This window comes from Phoca vitulina, unplaced genomic scaffold, assembly GCF_004348235.1.
Source record: "Phoca vitulina isolate PV1807 unplaced genomic scaffold, GSC_HSeal_1.0 scaffold43, whole genome shotgun sequence".
NCBI classification, from domain to species: Eukaryota; Metazoa; Chordata; class Mammalia; order Carnivora; family Phocidae; genus Phoca; species Phoca vitulina.
Genome location: NW_022589746.1, coordinates 10,798,322 through 10,813,755, shown reverse-complemented (window position 1 = coordinate 10,813,755; position 15,434 = coordinate 10,798,322). Strand labels below are relative to the sequence as shown.

Below are 15,434 nucleotides of genomic sequence, written 5' to 3'. Positions count from 1 at the left end.
AGGTCTTTCAACCATTTGGAGTCTATTTTTGTGTGTGGTGTAAGGAAATGGTCCAGTTTCATTCTTCTGCATGTGGCTGTCCAATTTTCCCAACACCATTTGTTGAAGAGACTGTCTTTTTTCCATTGGACATTCTTTCCTGCTTTGTCAAAGATTAGTGGGCCATAGTATGTTTAATTGGTGTTATTCAAACAGTAAAATTTCAAGAGCAAATGAGATTGCAGAAAAGTCGATTATAGTAAAACAGGGTCAGGATTGCAGGACTATGCTGACCCTTAATTATAATATTGTAAACTAAGACTTCCAGAGCAAGTCATTATATAGCATTTGTATATATATGTACTTATGAGGATAGCAGTGTCGTTCACCCTAGGGGACATTTGGAAAGATGAGGATGCATATTTGAGTAATCTAATGGGTGGCTATTGGCATTTAGTGGGCAAAAACCAGGGTTGATAAACATACTATCGTATATAGTTTTTATATATGATATAAACTATGTATACATGCTTTCCTGTGAGCTCTTCTAACAAGTAACATTTTCTGGGAGTCATGTTTCATAGAAAAGAGTGTGAAATGCTGATTTAGAGTGATAAATCAATATAATCTACATGTAGATTACATATTTATAAGTATATATATATATATATATATATATAAACCTAAAATACATATATATAAATAAACCTAAAATATATATAATCTATGTTGATTAAGTCTGGAGACTTGAGGCCCCGATCTCAACTTTAAGGACTGAAAGCCCCCCGGAATTTATCATGGCTGCTTTCTTTCTATGCATTCGTGTGGGCCAGCAGGATGTCAGTGTGAGATGCTTTCGTCAGGGAGCTGTCATGGAAACCCATCAAAGAAATAAGAGGACTCTTGGAGTATCATGAAGGAGAAGTGTCTAAATCAGGCAGCCTCACCCGACAATTATAGGTAATATTGTGAGACTCAGATAGGGCAGAGCAGGTAAGTACACCCCTCAAAAGTACAAGTCAGAACAGCCCTGGTGAGAGATGCCTGAAGAGAGGCTGTTTGGTTAGAACCACTAACCAAAATGGAAGACAGAGACTGCTCTTGTCTGGGCATGTCATCCTTCCAAACCCAGATCCAGCACACCGAGGTATGAAACAAAGCAGCCCAATGGGCTCGATGTCATGGCTACACAACACAGCCTGTCATGACTAGGACAGTCTTGCGCCATCCCTTGGGACAAGACTCCAGTTCTTCCTACAGGCGGCACATGGCCCAGCTCCTCTGCACCAGCCCAGGCCCCAGAGGCTCTCCAGCAGGCCCATTGTAGAAGGGAGCTGGATGCTCTCTAACGCAGGGGCCCTTCACAGCGGTGACTGTAACTCAGAGGCCCAAATGTCAACCACTCCACAGAAACCACTAAATTGTGAGTGCTTTGAGAGAAAAGACCACTTTTAAAATTTTCCCTCATGCCTTCTCATAAGATAATCCTGAACTAAGGACATAATCAACTCTCAAAGTTTACTGTAAGAGAGGACCAGTGGAGCGGGGTGAAACTGTTACTGATCCATCTATCACAGTGGCTAACTCAGAAAACAAACAGCTAAGCCACTCCCTCTGGGGGACCCCAAGGGGGCTGGACAGGTTGAGAGCGTAGCTCTGGGCTGGGTTGCCAACTCTGTTGCCAAACAAATTCAGATAAACTCGGCTCAAGAGAAGCCAATATCTCAAGAGACAAGGGTTTGGAAAAGAGAAAAGGATTTATTTTGGGTGCCGGCAGCTGAGGGAGGTGGCAGGCTTCTCCCTTAACAACAGACTTCTCTGCGGCAAAAAGGAACACCTCGAGTTTTATAGGAGAGTTTGGGGGGTTGGGGAGAACAGGGTATATGTGCAGGGGAGCAGGCAGAGAGCACCTAGTCATGGATAGGAGCTGTATGTGATTAGCGCATCATCACGGGCTGGGAAGGGGACCTGTAGGGTGTGGTCTTCTAGACATTTCATTGCTCTCAGGACTTTTCTGGTCCATGGTTGGAATGTTCTGGTCATTGCAAAGCATCTTTGTCAACGTCTCAAGAAAGTATGATAAGGCATCAGCACAATGGGTTTTAGTTAGAACGTGAGTTGAGCTGCCCTATTTCTGGTTTTATCTGTTGGGGTCTACAGTTGAGCAAGAGAGCTCGCTGACAAAATGAAACGAGGCAAAAAAGATATAATGCAAAATGGTGAGTCAATGTGGGGTCATCTTTAAGATTAAATGATGTACTCATTCAGTCTTTCACCCATCTATTTACTTGACAAACGTTTATAGGAACTGATGGAGTTTTGGATATATATAGGTGAGGTTTGGTGGGGTCCGGAGCGGAGGGCCAAGAAAGAATTCTTGAGACTTCTTTGGTGCAAAAAGGTGGTTTTATTAAAGCACGGGAACAGGACCATGGGCAGGAAGAGCTGCTGCCCCAGGATTGTGAGGGGCAACTGATTATATACTTTGAAGTTGGGGGAAGTAAAGATAGGGAAGTTCCAGAAGGATTTTCATATGCTAAAGAAGACTCACAGGATACAGGAGGCCTTGCTATTGTCAAACTAAGGTTGCTTTTCCCTCTAGCAAGGCATTAACATTGAGTTGGGAGCTTCCTGGAGGAACATTATACCCTGCCTGCCTCAAGTATTTGTCAATGGGCTGCAGGTTATAAGGACATTTAATTTTATCTATGTTTCGTTCTGCCTTTGTTTCCCACATCAGGAACCTCCATGCTAGGTCTCAGAGGGACAGAAATGAGAACAAAAAAGTTTCTTTTCTCAAGGAATCCAGGCAGTCTAGTTGTTCCTCACAGGTTGGAATGCATATGAATGAATCACTTGGAATGATGGCTGAAAATGCAGATCCCTGGCCACACCCCCCACAGAGTCTCATTCAAGTTGGCTGGGGTGGGGTTCTGAGTTTGTAGTAATTATGGTGCCTGTGTTCTACCGTCCATGCGACACCAGTCAGGCACATAGTAGCCAGAGGGCCCTGGAAGCCTATTCCCAATGGACCAAGTGGTTAGGAACACAATGCTCAGGAGCATTTTCTTCAGAGCCTGGCAACAAGAGTCAGATTCTCAGGCAAATGACTTGACCTCTTTAAGACCCAGTCTCAGTTGAAATAAAATGGAGATAATATTTCTTATCCCTTGGGATCAGTTTGAGAATAAATGAGACCATGTATGTCTGGCACCTAACTTGGCACATAATAGGGGCTCAGTGGATAGTTGCACTAGTAATAATAATTACTACTATTGGTGGTGGTATCACTACCAATGTGATTCACCAGAATTAAGCTGCATCAATCAATATGAGTTATATATAAATATATTACATTAATATAAAATACATATTTACCACATTGATCATATTATAATATAAATTAATTATATTAATACATACAGTCAACAGAGATTATGACCTTGATATATCGAAGAGAGACATTCATGGAATTTTCTATAACAATACTGGAGCATCTTCTGAAAAATCCTCCCATTTCCTACAGGGTGAGACTTACCATCTGTCTTATATTGAAAAAAAAAAAAGAACATACTAACAGCTAGGGTGTGTTTTCCAACATAAATTGAAGGTCTTCACTTTGTAAAGACTGTAGTAATGGGAAGTCTCCTGCAAAGTGTCCCCCTGTGTTATTTCTGCAGTTGTTTACTTGTTTGTTGCTTTTAAACTTAAGTGGTTTCAAAGCCAAATGGAGAATATAATCATCTTTTCTCCCCCACAATTTTGACAATTTTCTATTTGAAAAGTAACTTCTTTCTTCTGATAAAGTAATACTGGATATAAAAAAATTATAAAGCATGGAAAGTCCTGAAAAATGAGAAAATAATCACCCAAATATTCACCACCTAGACATAATAAAACATTCACCATCTAGACCATAATTAAAATTTGGTGTTTACGTAACCGAACTAACCTTGAGTTTGCCCCTTGGTGAGTCACAGGTAGAAACTATACCAAGTGAGTTGTCACACAAAGAAAAGTTTATTTGTGGCAAATAAGGAGATCACGGGGATTAACTTCCAAAGCTTGGACCCCCGAGCAAGGTGGGTGGGTTCCTTTTATTCAGGGTTAGGATGAGTATTTAGATAGAGGAGCCTTGTCATTGAATGTAGAGGCAGGGATGAGGTTGAGCATGCACCTTAAGGGACCATGCCTGTACACACTTTGCATGTTATGTAAATAGGCTTGTGTTCCTCCTTGGGTGGAGATTTTAGTGTTATAATGAGGTAGAGGTAACTGTGGGTCAATCCATGGTCCATCTGCGTAGGCGTGAGTCGGGTTTAAGCTCACACTGGTCAGGGTGCTCTGGGCCATGGGAGCTCTTCCTCTGGGCAATCCTTATTGCTTGAGGGGTGGTTTCAGTTTCTATCATGGGATGCTGTGCCTGTCATGTCTTTTTCCTGAGTTAAGAGATAGGCTGGGAGAAAGAACTTAAGGAAAATGTGGGACAAATACAGATATGTATATGCAGGTGGGCAGCCAAGTTCAGATCTTGGGGTAAATCATGAGGAGTTTGGCAGGTGACAGTCTTTTTGTCCTCTTTATCATTTGTTTTAACATTGGGCTCAAAATATATGCACAATTTACATTGTTTTCCCCTAATATTATATAATAGAGATTTCACATAACACATATAAATATTATACTTGGTGGCTGGATAATACCATTCTTCCTCACCCATAATTTATTTTATCAATCTCTTATTTGGTAAATTTCACTATATTAAGATATATAATCAGGAATGATTTTATAATAATTATTTCTTTTTTATTATGTATATTATTTTTCCTTTGGATAGACTGCTGGAAATAGAATTGCTGAGTGAAAAGTATGAATATTTTTAAATTTGTAAGTCATGTTAATAAATTTCTCTCCATAAAGGTTGTGCCGATGCTTACTCCCATGATTAGAAAAAAGGAATTAATTCATTTGGTAACTAGAGATATTGAACGTGTTTTATTAATATATTGGCCATTGTATTTCTTTCTCTGCAAATTCTACATTCCCTTCTTTTGTCCAGCTATCTATTGGAGACTTATTTGAGGTTTATGCTTTCTTTCTTCTTTCCTTCCTTCTTTCCTTCCTTCCTTCCTTTCTTCTTTCTTTTCTTACTAAAAATTCATAATTTCAGATTTTTCATGGAATGAGTCTTGAATATTAAGTTTATTGCTTGCTAAAGCACAACCTAGAAGCAGGTTTCTACTTTCTCTTACAGTCATATTATAGAAGGATTACACCAAAGTTCACTTGTAGAATTCTCTTTGATGACAAATATATTAATATTTCCTTTCCCAGGCAGACCCCAAATGTGGCAGCTTTTAGCAGCAGCATACTGGATGCTTCTTCTTGGACCTATATATGGTTATCACAAGAGAAGAAGTGTCACAAATCCTGAAGCTAATATGAATATTGTAAGTCCTTCATTAAGAAGAAACATTAAGAAGAGAAAGAGCTAGATTTTGATGCCATACAATTTGTCTCTAGAATCTAGGCTCATAACCACCGCTTTAAATAACCCCATCATATATGCACACCTCTCGAGCACCTTGCATGGGCACATGCATAATCCTGTGGTAAAGGCATGCACTTTGGAGCTAAACTTCCTTAGGCTTTAATTTTGTCTTTCTCTCTTCCTAGTGTGCAATCTCAGATAGATTATTCATCTCTCTGGAACTCGGTTTTCTCAGCCATGAATGGGTATGATCCCATCTCAAAGGCTTATTGTAAGGATTAATAAAGCAGAACATATACACCATGCTCTATGCAGATGACCAGTAAACAGTACTTGCTCTCTTGCCTGTATATCTGTGCAGGAGGTATTTTTCATTTGGGTTCAGACTCTCTTCTTTACATCTTCTTTACCCTCTGCCCAAGAAACTGACCTGTAAGAACTAGGTCAACAAGGTCCCTTGACTTTGGCTTTCAGTTCAGTTCAGCCCAGTGAAATCTTGAGCAGGAGATCAGAAGGAGGGACAAGGGTAAGGTCAGATGATTCGTTGTCCTGGTTCCCTCCACGTGGTCACCTTAGATGGGCTGTCTGCTTCCTCTCCATGTGGTCCTTTCTTCCTATCTCATTCTGGGCCTGGGGACCACTCTCTCCCACCTCCCTTCAGGGTTGGCTGGCAATAGCTCACTTGTTACTAGCCACGGGGCCCTACACAATCCCCCATGGCTTCCCTCATTAGCTAACCATACACATTTGTTTTCAAACATTTTGTGAGTGAACCCGGGTGCATTAGTAATTCTCATTGTAACTCCCAATCCAGGCCGGGCAGACGGGGGTATAAGGTCAACCTCCCTCGCCTTCCAATGCCTCTGCATGCAACCTTCTTCTAAAACCCTCCTCAAGGGATCCTGAGTTTCCTGCTGCATCCTGTCCCAGTACTTAGTTCAACAGTAGCTTGTGTAACTTAAAGGACTATGTTGCAATGTAGGTATAAAAATCGAGAGCTGACATCATGGTTGTGTCTGTTTTCCTCTCCTCCTTCCAGAGCCAGATTATTTCCTACTGGGGTTACCCTTGTGAAGAGTATGACGTCGTGACCAAAGATGGTTATGTCCTTGGAATTTACCGGATTCCTTCTGGAAGAGGATGTCCCAGAGCAAGTAGGATTTATGTTGTTATGGAAGGAAGACTGCCTCCAGCAGAGATTCCTAGGTGTGCTCTGAGCATTCCTAGAGGAGCTGGGCAGCTTTTGGTCTGAAATAGGAAACTCATCACCTCTACCAGTCCGGCTCCATTTCGCTTGTAGAATCCTCTGGGGTTTTTCAAGCATTTAGATACACAGTTGGCTCAAACAACATGGGAGTTAGGGACACCACTACCCCCTACCACAAGCAGCTGAAAATTCACATATAACTTTTGACTCCCCTAAAACATAACTACTAATAGCCTACTGTTGACTGGAAGCCTTGTCAATAACATAAACAGCCAATTGACACATATTTTGTATTTTGTTATATGCATCATATACTGTATTCTTACAGGGAAGTAGGGTAGAGAAAAGAAAATGTTAAGAAAATCATAAGGAATAGAAAGTACATTTATATGACTGTACTGTATTTATCAAAGAACTCCACAGGTAAGTGGACCCATGTTGTTCAAAGGTCAACTGTACACTCCTTATTTAGTCTTTTCTTCCTCCATGACTTTGTCCTTCCAAAAATAACATGAAATAAAACTTAGTCTTGTTCTGGAGATACTCCCTTTAGGCTTAACAACCAGACCCCTAGAAGTCATCTTGACGCTTTCTTGTCCATCACTTCCTATACGCAGCCAGTCACCAAGATCTATCAATTTTGCCTCCAAATTTCTCTCTCATCTGAAAACTTCTCTCTGCTTCAATATTCCTCAAGTCTAGGTTTGGACATGATCATCACCTTTTGCTTCAGCTATTCCGACAGCTTTCCAACTTACTTCATTTGTAATTAGTTCTCTTCTTAAGTCATTGGGACTTCATGTTTTAAGTAAATCTGACCCGATTTTAAAAAAGATTTTATTTTATTTGTTTATTTGAAAGGCAGAGAGAGAGAGAGATCACTAGCAGGGAGGAAGGGTAGAGGGAGAAGCAGACTCCCCGCTGAGCAGGGAGCCCGACGTGGGGCTCGATCCCAGGACCCTGAGATCATGACCCGAGCTGAAGGCAGATGCTTAACCAACTGAGCCACCCAGGCGCCCTAAATTGGACCCAATTATTGCTATACTTAAACTTAATTAATGAGCCATTCCTAGCTCCCTACAATACAGATAGATCTCTGTAGAGTAAGGGGGAATCCACCTGGCAAGAACTGTTTGCTTTCTTCTCTCAAATCTTAGCTCCTTTGATACTTTGGAGTCTTGTATAATGAAACTTGCCAGTCTCACAATGGTTAATCATATAAAGAGAAAAATCTAGGTTCTAGATAACCCCATTACAATAGTCATGAGAACTTTGTCTGCCCAAACTTTTATTTCAGTTCTGCCAGCTAGCTGCCAAAATGCGTGAGCTGGACAGCTGACTCTACAATGAGAAGCTGCTGGGGGCTCAGATCCGAGGGGGCCTATGCTCTTAGGCAATAATTTAGCAGAATTAGTAACACCTCTTCTTTCCGTTTCCTCCAAAGGTAGACTGAATGAACATAGACTTTAGTTTCTTGCGTCTGGGTGACCAAAGGCTCTCTGGGACCCCAGTGTAACCACCCGATCTCTGGGAGCTGGTCTAGCCCCAGAGGGAGCTGAGGGGGTCCCGGGTACCAGCACAGTAACAAACCTTTTGTAAAAGACGGGAACATTGTTGTTGCTTTTCTCTCTTGTCTGTGTCTCAATGCCACTTCCCTGCCTTCTTCTTCGTCAAGCTGTCCCAATTCCACATCGTGAACAGGAATTTTCTATCAGATTAACAGTTTTACATTGCATAACATTTCACTGAACATCTTGCATTTTGCTGTTTTGCTTTCTGACAATGTGAATGAAATTATGTGGCGTGTGTAAAATCGAGCTTAGTGCCTGGCACTCAGTCAGTATTCACAAATGGCATTTTTAATGTTTCTATTACTATTTCGAGAAAAATTTAGTTTGGTAATCAGATGCTTCGTGAGACATCAAATGTTATTGATATGAATAATAATAATAGAGAAATGATTCATTATGCCGGACTGTCTTGTATGTATTTTTTAAAGATTTATTTATTTATTTTAGAGAGAGAGCAAGAGAGAGTAAGATGGGGGGCAGAAAAAGAGAGAGAATCCTAAAGCAGACTCCCCGCTGAGCGCGGAGCCCAACACAGGGCTTGATCCCAGGACCTTGAGATCATGACCTGAGCCAAAGGCAGCTGCTTAACCGACTGAGCCACCCAGGCGCCCCTATGTATTTTAATTCTAATTTAATTCTTATGACTACACTATGAGATAGCATTTGTTAATTACTGCCCATTATACAGTTAAGTTAATTGAGGCACAAGGGGTTAATGTGTAGCAGAACAGACTTTGAGCAAGAACAACCTGACTCTAGTACCTACAGAACAATGTAAAACATTATATATAATCCAAATTTTAAAAAGACAAAAACAAGACAGGAAAAGACAAATAACTTGCCCAAGTAAGCAGTTCATAAAGGACTCGAGCCCAGATTTGCCTGGCACGAAATGTCATCCCTTCCCCTCTGTTCTACTAGAGGAAGTCGGGAAAGAAAATTCTTCTCCAGACACCGAGGGCGTTCAGACATGAGATTCTTGTTGCCCATGTGTTTTCAGCTCCGAGGCCTGTTGTGTATTTGCAACATGGCTTAATTGCATCCGCCACTAATTGGATCTGCAACCTCCCGAACAACAGCTTGGCTTTCCTTCTGGCAGATATCGGTTATGACGTTTGGATGGGCAACAGCCGGGGCAACACCTGGTCCAGAAAACACTTGAAATTCTCACCTAAATCTCGAGAATACTGGGCCTTCAGGTAAGGAGCTACATACTAATAAATAAAGTATGTACCTTGTTCATGGACATGGACACCCTTGGATTTCCCTCTTTCTGTGCACACACAACCCAGTGGAATCCACGAGAAGGAAACAAACATTTCTTCCTCTACCTGGGCTTTCTTCACAGGCCCTGAAGAAATGCCCTTATTCATTGCATTGCTGTTTGTTTAAAAAACCCTGCTCACTGGTGTGTGTGTGTGTGTGTGTGTGCGTGCGCAAAGTATATATGCAAAAAAAAAAATCAAAATGCAAAGATCATCTTTAGAAAGGTTAATTCCAGGACTATCACTTTGCCACTGTGGACCCCAAAGGAAGTTTACCTGGGGTGCTTGCTAAAGAGGAAAACCGAAACTGATCGAGAAATGGGACCGGAAACAAGGCTCTGGGTGAAAATTTTGAGAACCAGACATTCATGATAAGCCAAGAGTGAGCCCCGGGTGAGTTTGCACAGCTGACCCCTCCAATGTTTATTCACTGAGGAGTGAGTGAACCATCCATCGGCTGGCGGGGCTGAGACCTGGCCCCAGAGTCAGGTCCTGGGGAAATAAAGAGAAAGCCTGAGCACAGAATGAGCCAAGAGCAGAGTCACCAGCAGCAGCACCCTGGGGCATGGTCTGCCCTAGAAGCCACGCCGTCTTCGTCCCAGGGGGACCCCCCCACCCTGGTACAGACTCTAAGAAGCATGCCCTGCAGGTCACTAAAGCTGTTTGTTCCTTTCTTCATTGCCGCCTTATTCCTCGAAGCCATTTGGTATTTCCTCATTCCACACCCCAATGCCGCCGTGTCATGGCATGATTACAGGTAACATGATGATTCCCTAGGTGAGTGTTTTCCCAACTACACATAGGAAAAGAAGCACCTGAGGTGACTGATAAATATGCAGATCACCCGGCCTCTTCCCCAGAAGTTCTGATTCAGTCTGTCTGGGCTGACCCCTACAAATCTGTTTGCTTTAGTCTGCTTTTAAAATAAACATTCCAGGTACTGTTCTTTTCAAGGGAGTTTGGTAAATCCGCTGTTGAATTAAGTGAACTATGACTAGCCTTACAGGAAAATCCTCTCTGGGACTTTGCAAAGCAGATTTTTCTGATTCTGGTCTCTTAACCATGTCACTCTTGCCATCAAGGGGACATCTTCAAAACTTGCAGAGATGCCTAATGTTCTACATTGACTCTAGTCTTAAATTGACAAAAGCTATGTATCTATGTCTGCAATAAATGTGTCTAAACATTGTAGGACTGACATTGAGTTGGGTTTTTTCCCCCAATTTTTTTGTTCTTTCTCTTTGGCAGCGTGGATGAGATGGCTAACTATGACCTTCCGGCCACAATCAATTTTATCGTAGAGAAAACCGGACAAGAGCGACTCTACTATGTGGGCCACTCCCAAGGCACCACCATTGGTGTGTTTGGGGCAGGTGGGATCTGAGTGTGTCAGAGAACCTTCCATATTCATGAAGGGGGTCAGGACTTCTTCCCCCTGTGCAGCTTGAGGACTTGACCTGGGAAACCATTTCCTCTGACTGGTTTCTGAAGAGTAAACAAAACGAGGAGGACACCAGGGATTTTGCCGCTCCAGGACTGAATTTGGAGATTGATAGATAAGCCTGAGGGAGAGGGACTTACTCCTGTGTGTACACCACACAGTTACCAGACACTGGTTTGGACCCTGGGAAGGCCAAGATAAGGATGATATGGGTCTTTCCCTTAAAGAGCTTTCAGTCGAATGAGGACACCAAAAAGAAAGCAGAGAATTACAAACTGTGGACATCATATGCCACAATTACTGTTTCTTTTACTTCCTGGAGGCACTGGGATAGGCTAGAGTAGATGGGGCCGTGTTGACAATGCCCTGAGGCACTTCACCCCCTTCCCTGCTCCCCGTGTAGCTAGACAGCTCAACAATATCAACCGCATCTCCACCACACTCTTTTCTACATCTGAATTCTAATCAGGTTTCCGGTGTAAAGTAGGTCTTTAGATGCTATGCATCTTTTTTTTTTTTTTTTTTTTTTTTTTTTTTAGATGCTATGCATCTTACATACCATCTCTCATTGCAATCTACAAACATTTGAGACCATTATCATCCATGTTTTACGAATGGCTGAATTTGGAAATCCTTTCCAATGGTGAGAATGCCAAAGAATACCTTCAGTTTTATATATATATATATATATGTAATTTAACCTTCAAAAGAATCATCCTGTGAGGATTCTATTTTCCACATTGACAGCTTGAGAAAACCAAGACTTCCCACAGCTAGTGAATGAGAAGCCAAAATTATAGCCCAGTGTTGTATGATACTAGAGAGTATGGTCAAGGTAGAATGGCCCTTGGAGTTTACCTGGACATGCCCCACAATAGATGTTTGAACCCTTTCTGCAACACTATGAAGAGACATAAATTCTCCAGGGAAAAAAAAGTCACTGCATTTTGGATTAGCCAGTTGTTTCCTTGAGAAGTTTAGGAAATTCTTCCCTACCAGTGGTACTTATTCTGAGCTGTTTTTGTAGTTGCTGTTGTTGTTGTTTTTAATATGCCTACTTTTGCTACCATTTATTATGAATGAAGAATTGTTTTAAATCTATAAACTAGTGTTTTTCCCTTTCAGCCTTCATAGCATTCTCTACAAATCCAGAGCTGGCTAAAAGGATTAAGATATTTTTTGCATTGGCTCCAGTCATCACGGTGAAATACACTCAAAGTCCTATGAAAAAATTCACAATTCTTTCCAGAGAAGTAGTCAAGGTATGTGACTCCTCCAAGTTTAAATCTGTAGTAACTAAAACTAGCTCTATTTTCACTGATTTCAAGAGAAGAGAACCTTAGACAAAATGGCATTTTACAAGCTTCTGAGACTATAACAGATGTAAGATGTCCATGTAGATCTACTAATAATGTAATTTTACCAACAGGGTTCAGGGAGCTCACTCCAATACCATTCTACCCTATTGTCTAAATGTCTATCAGGGGCTTCTATCCCAAGTCATTCCTCACTCACAGATAAAGCAAATGTTGAGGTGATTAATTGATTTGTTTAATCTAGTAGGTTAAATTTCTCTCTAGTGACCCTTGCTTTTTCAGGAGCAATATGGAGGAGGAGTTAAGATCACAGCATGGCGCCAGATGGCATGGGGTTGGATCCTAGCTAGCTGGGTAAATTTGTCAAGACCTTAAATCTTTTGTGAATCATTTTCTTCACCCATAAAGAGGGAATGTTAATAGTTCCTACTCCTAGGGCTGCTGTGAGGATTGAGTTCAGACTTGTGAATCCCTTAGAACCAGGTCTTGCACATTATAAGCCTTTAATTAGTGTCACCTACTCATTGCTGTCATGATTTGCTTAGAACATACTTTCCCCATCACTAAAAGTCCAACCTTTTTTTTTTTAAGATTTATTTATTTTAGAGAGAGAGAAAGAGAGCGAACATGAGCAGGAGGGGCAGAGGGAAAGAGAATCTGAAGCAGACTCCCCACTGAACTCGGAGCCTGATGTGGGGGCTCAATCTCACAACCCTGAGACCACCTGAGCAGAAAGCAAGAGTCGAATCCTTAACCAACTGCACCACCCAGGCACCCCACTAAAAGTCCAACCTTACTCAACGGCCCACACTTCTTAGACTCTCAGTCTGTCAACTTCTCAAAATCTGGGCAATATCCTAAACTCCAGATTCTCTCTGTGTGCTAAGAGCTAACTAATCTGATCAGTTACTCAGTTGAAGTGAATTGGTCCATGAACTTTAGTGTGTTTTCCTCTTATGGATTGATATGGGCTTCTCCTATTGCAGACTAAAAGTGATCATTGCGTTCAGTGATTTCGATTAAAGCAGATGAAAGGAAGACCATTTTTACAGAAGCCAGGGATTCTGGCTTGTGAGAAATAAGTACATTAGCCCATGGTGATTCAATTCCATACCTATACAACCCAGAAAGACACAAATAAATAAAAAGATACCCTGTGTCCACGGATTGGAAAGACTAATATCACTAATGTGTCCGTACAACCCAGAGTGAACTGCAGATTCGGTGCTATCCCTATCAAAATTCCAATGGCAATTTTCATGGAAATAGAAAAAACTATCCTAAAATTTGTGCAGAAACACAAAGACCCCAAATAGCCCAACCAATCTTGTGAAAGCAGGGCAAAAGTGGAGGCATCACACTTCCCAATTTCAAAGTCTATTACAAAGCTATAGTAATCAAAACAGTATCATACTAGCATAAAAACAGGTGCGTAGACCAGTGGGATAAAATAGGGAGCAAGAAATAAGCCCACACTATGGTCAACTAATCTTTGACAAGGGTGCTATAAACACACAATGGTGAAAAGACAATCTCTTCAATACATGGTGTTAGGATAACTGGACAGCCACATGCAGAAGAATTAGGAACACCTGGTGGCTCAGTCGGTTGGGTGTCTGCCTTCAACTCAGGTCATGATCCCAGGGTCCTGGGATCGAGCCCCACATCGGGATCCCTGCTCAGTGGGGAGCCTGCTTCTCCCTCTGCCTGCCACTCTGCCTGTTTGTGCTCTCTCTCTCTCTCTGTCAAATAAATAAACAAAATCTTAAAAAAAAAAGAATTAAACTAAACCCCTATGTTACACCACTCACAAAAATTAACTCAAAGTGGATTAAAGACTTACACAGAAGATCTGAAACCATAAAACTGCTAGAAGAAAACATAGGGAAAAGGCTCCTTGACATTGGTCTTGCCACTGATTTTTCTGGATAAAACACCAAAAATACAGTCAATAAAAGCAAAAATCAGCAAATGGGACTAACTAAAAAGCTTCAGCACAGCAAAGGTAGCAATCAATACATTGAAAATGCAGCCTACAGAATGGGAGAAAATATTTGCCAAACAAGTATCTGATAAGGGGTTAATAAACAAAATATACAAAACGCTCATATAATTCAATAGCCAAAAAGCAAGTAATCCAATTAAAAATGGGCAAAGGATAAGAACGCACATTTTTCCAAAGAAGATATGAAAATGGCCAATAGATAGATGGAAAGATGCTCAACATCACTCATCATCAGGGAAATGCAAACCAAAACCACAGTGGGGTATTGCCTCACACTCATTAGATGGCTATTATCAAAAAGACAAGAAATGAATGTTGGCGAGGATGTTGAGAAAAGTGAACCCTTATACACTATTGGTGGAAATGTAAATTAGTATAGCCCTGATGGAAAACAGTATAGACAAATTAAAATGGGAAAATTTTAAAGAACATAAAAAAGTCAAAAGAAAATAAGGAAATGCAGTCATTTGCAACCTAGATGAAACTAGGGGGCATAATGCTAAATGAAATAAGCCAGACAGGAAAGACAGATACTGTACTGAGTCACTTATAGGGAGCATCTAATATTAAAAAACCAATTTCATAGAAAAGGGGAATAGAATGGTGGTTAGTAGGGGCTGGAGGAGGAGGAAATGGGGAGATGTAGGTCAAAGTATACAAACTTCCACTTATAATGTCTTTTAATGTCATTATTTAATGTCATTTATAATGTCATTAAATGTCATTTAATGTCTTATGGTATCAATTATTCCTCAATAAAGTTGAAAATGAATGAATGAGTAAAAAAAATGGGTAAGATTTGTCAAGTTGTTTTGGAGATTCATTGAGATGATATATGTTTAAGCATCATACCTGGCCTATAGCAGGTCTTCAGTAAGTATTGTCTAGTATTATTAATTGAGTTTATTTTAGATTCAACCTCAGCACTTGGTGCTTCAGATCTCCTGTTTACCAATTGCTTATCCTCTCCACCTCTCCCATCCCTTGTTTTGCCCCTGGGCATTTATGTGTTCTTACCCTTCTATCTTTTTTCTGACCTACAGCTTGCTTTGACCCTTTGCTCTTTATGTGTTTTCTATAATAGTAAGGGTTGTTAGTATTGTCTTCATTTCTTTCTTTCTTTCTTTCTTTCTTTCTTTCTTTCTTTCTTTCTTTCTTT

At 40.9% G+C, this 15,434-nt stretch overlaps 1 protein-coding gene across 2 annotated transcripts in view; it reads left to right on the top strand.

Moving 5' to 3' along the window:
* Positions 1 to 5,324: 5,324 nt before the first annotated feature.
* The window catches only part of LIPK (lipase family member K), a 21,574-nt gene continuing 11,464 nt past the window's right edge, over positions 5,325 to 15,434 (top strand). The window contains exons 1-5 of one of the 2 annotated variants that reach the window (XM_032430395.1): positions 5,325 to 5,429; positions 6,510 to 6,624; positions 9,348 to 9,447; positions 10,762 to 10,871; positions 12,080 to 12,216. In XM_032430395.1, coding sequence (XP_032286286.1) covers positions 5,325 to 5,429; positions 6,510 to 6,624; positions 9,348 to 9,447; positions 10,762 to 10,871; positions 12,080 to 12,216 — 567 coding nt within the window. Of the gene's footprint in view, positions 5,430 to 6,509; positions 6,625 to 9,248; positions 9,448 to 10,761; positions 10,872 to 12,079; positions 12,217 to 15,434 lie in introns of both variants that reach the window. The other variant, XM_032430393.1, reaches the window with a different exon arrangement.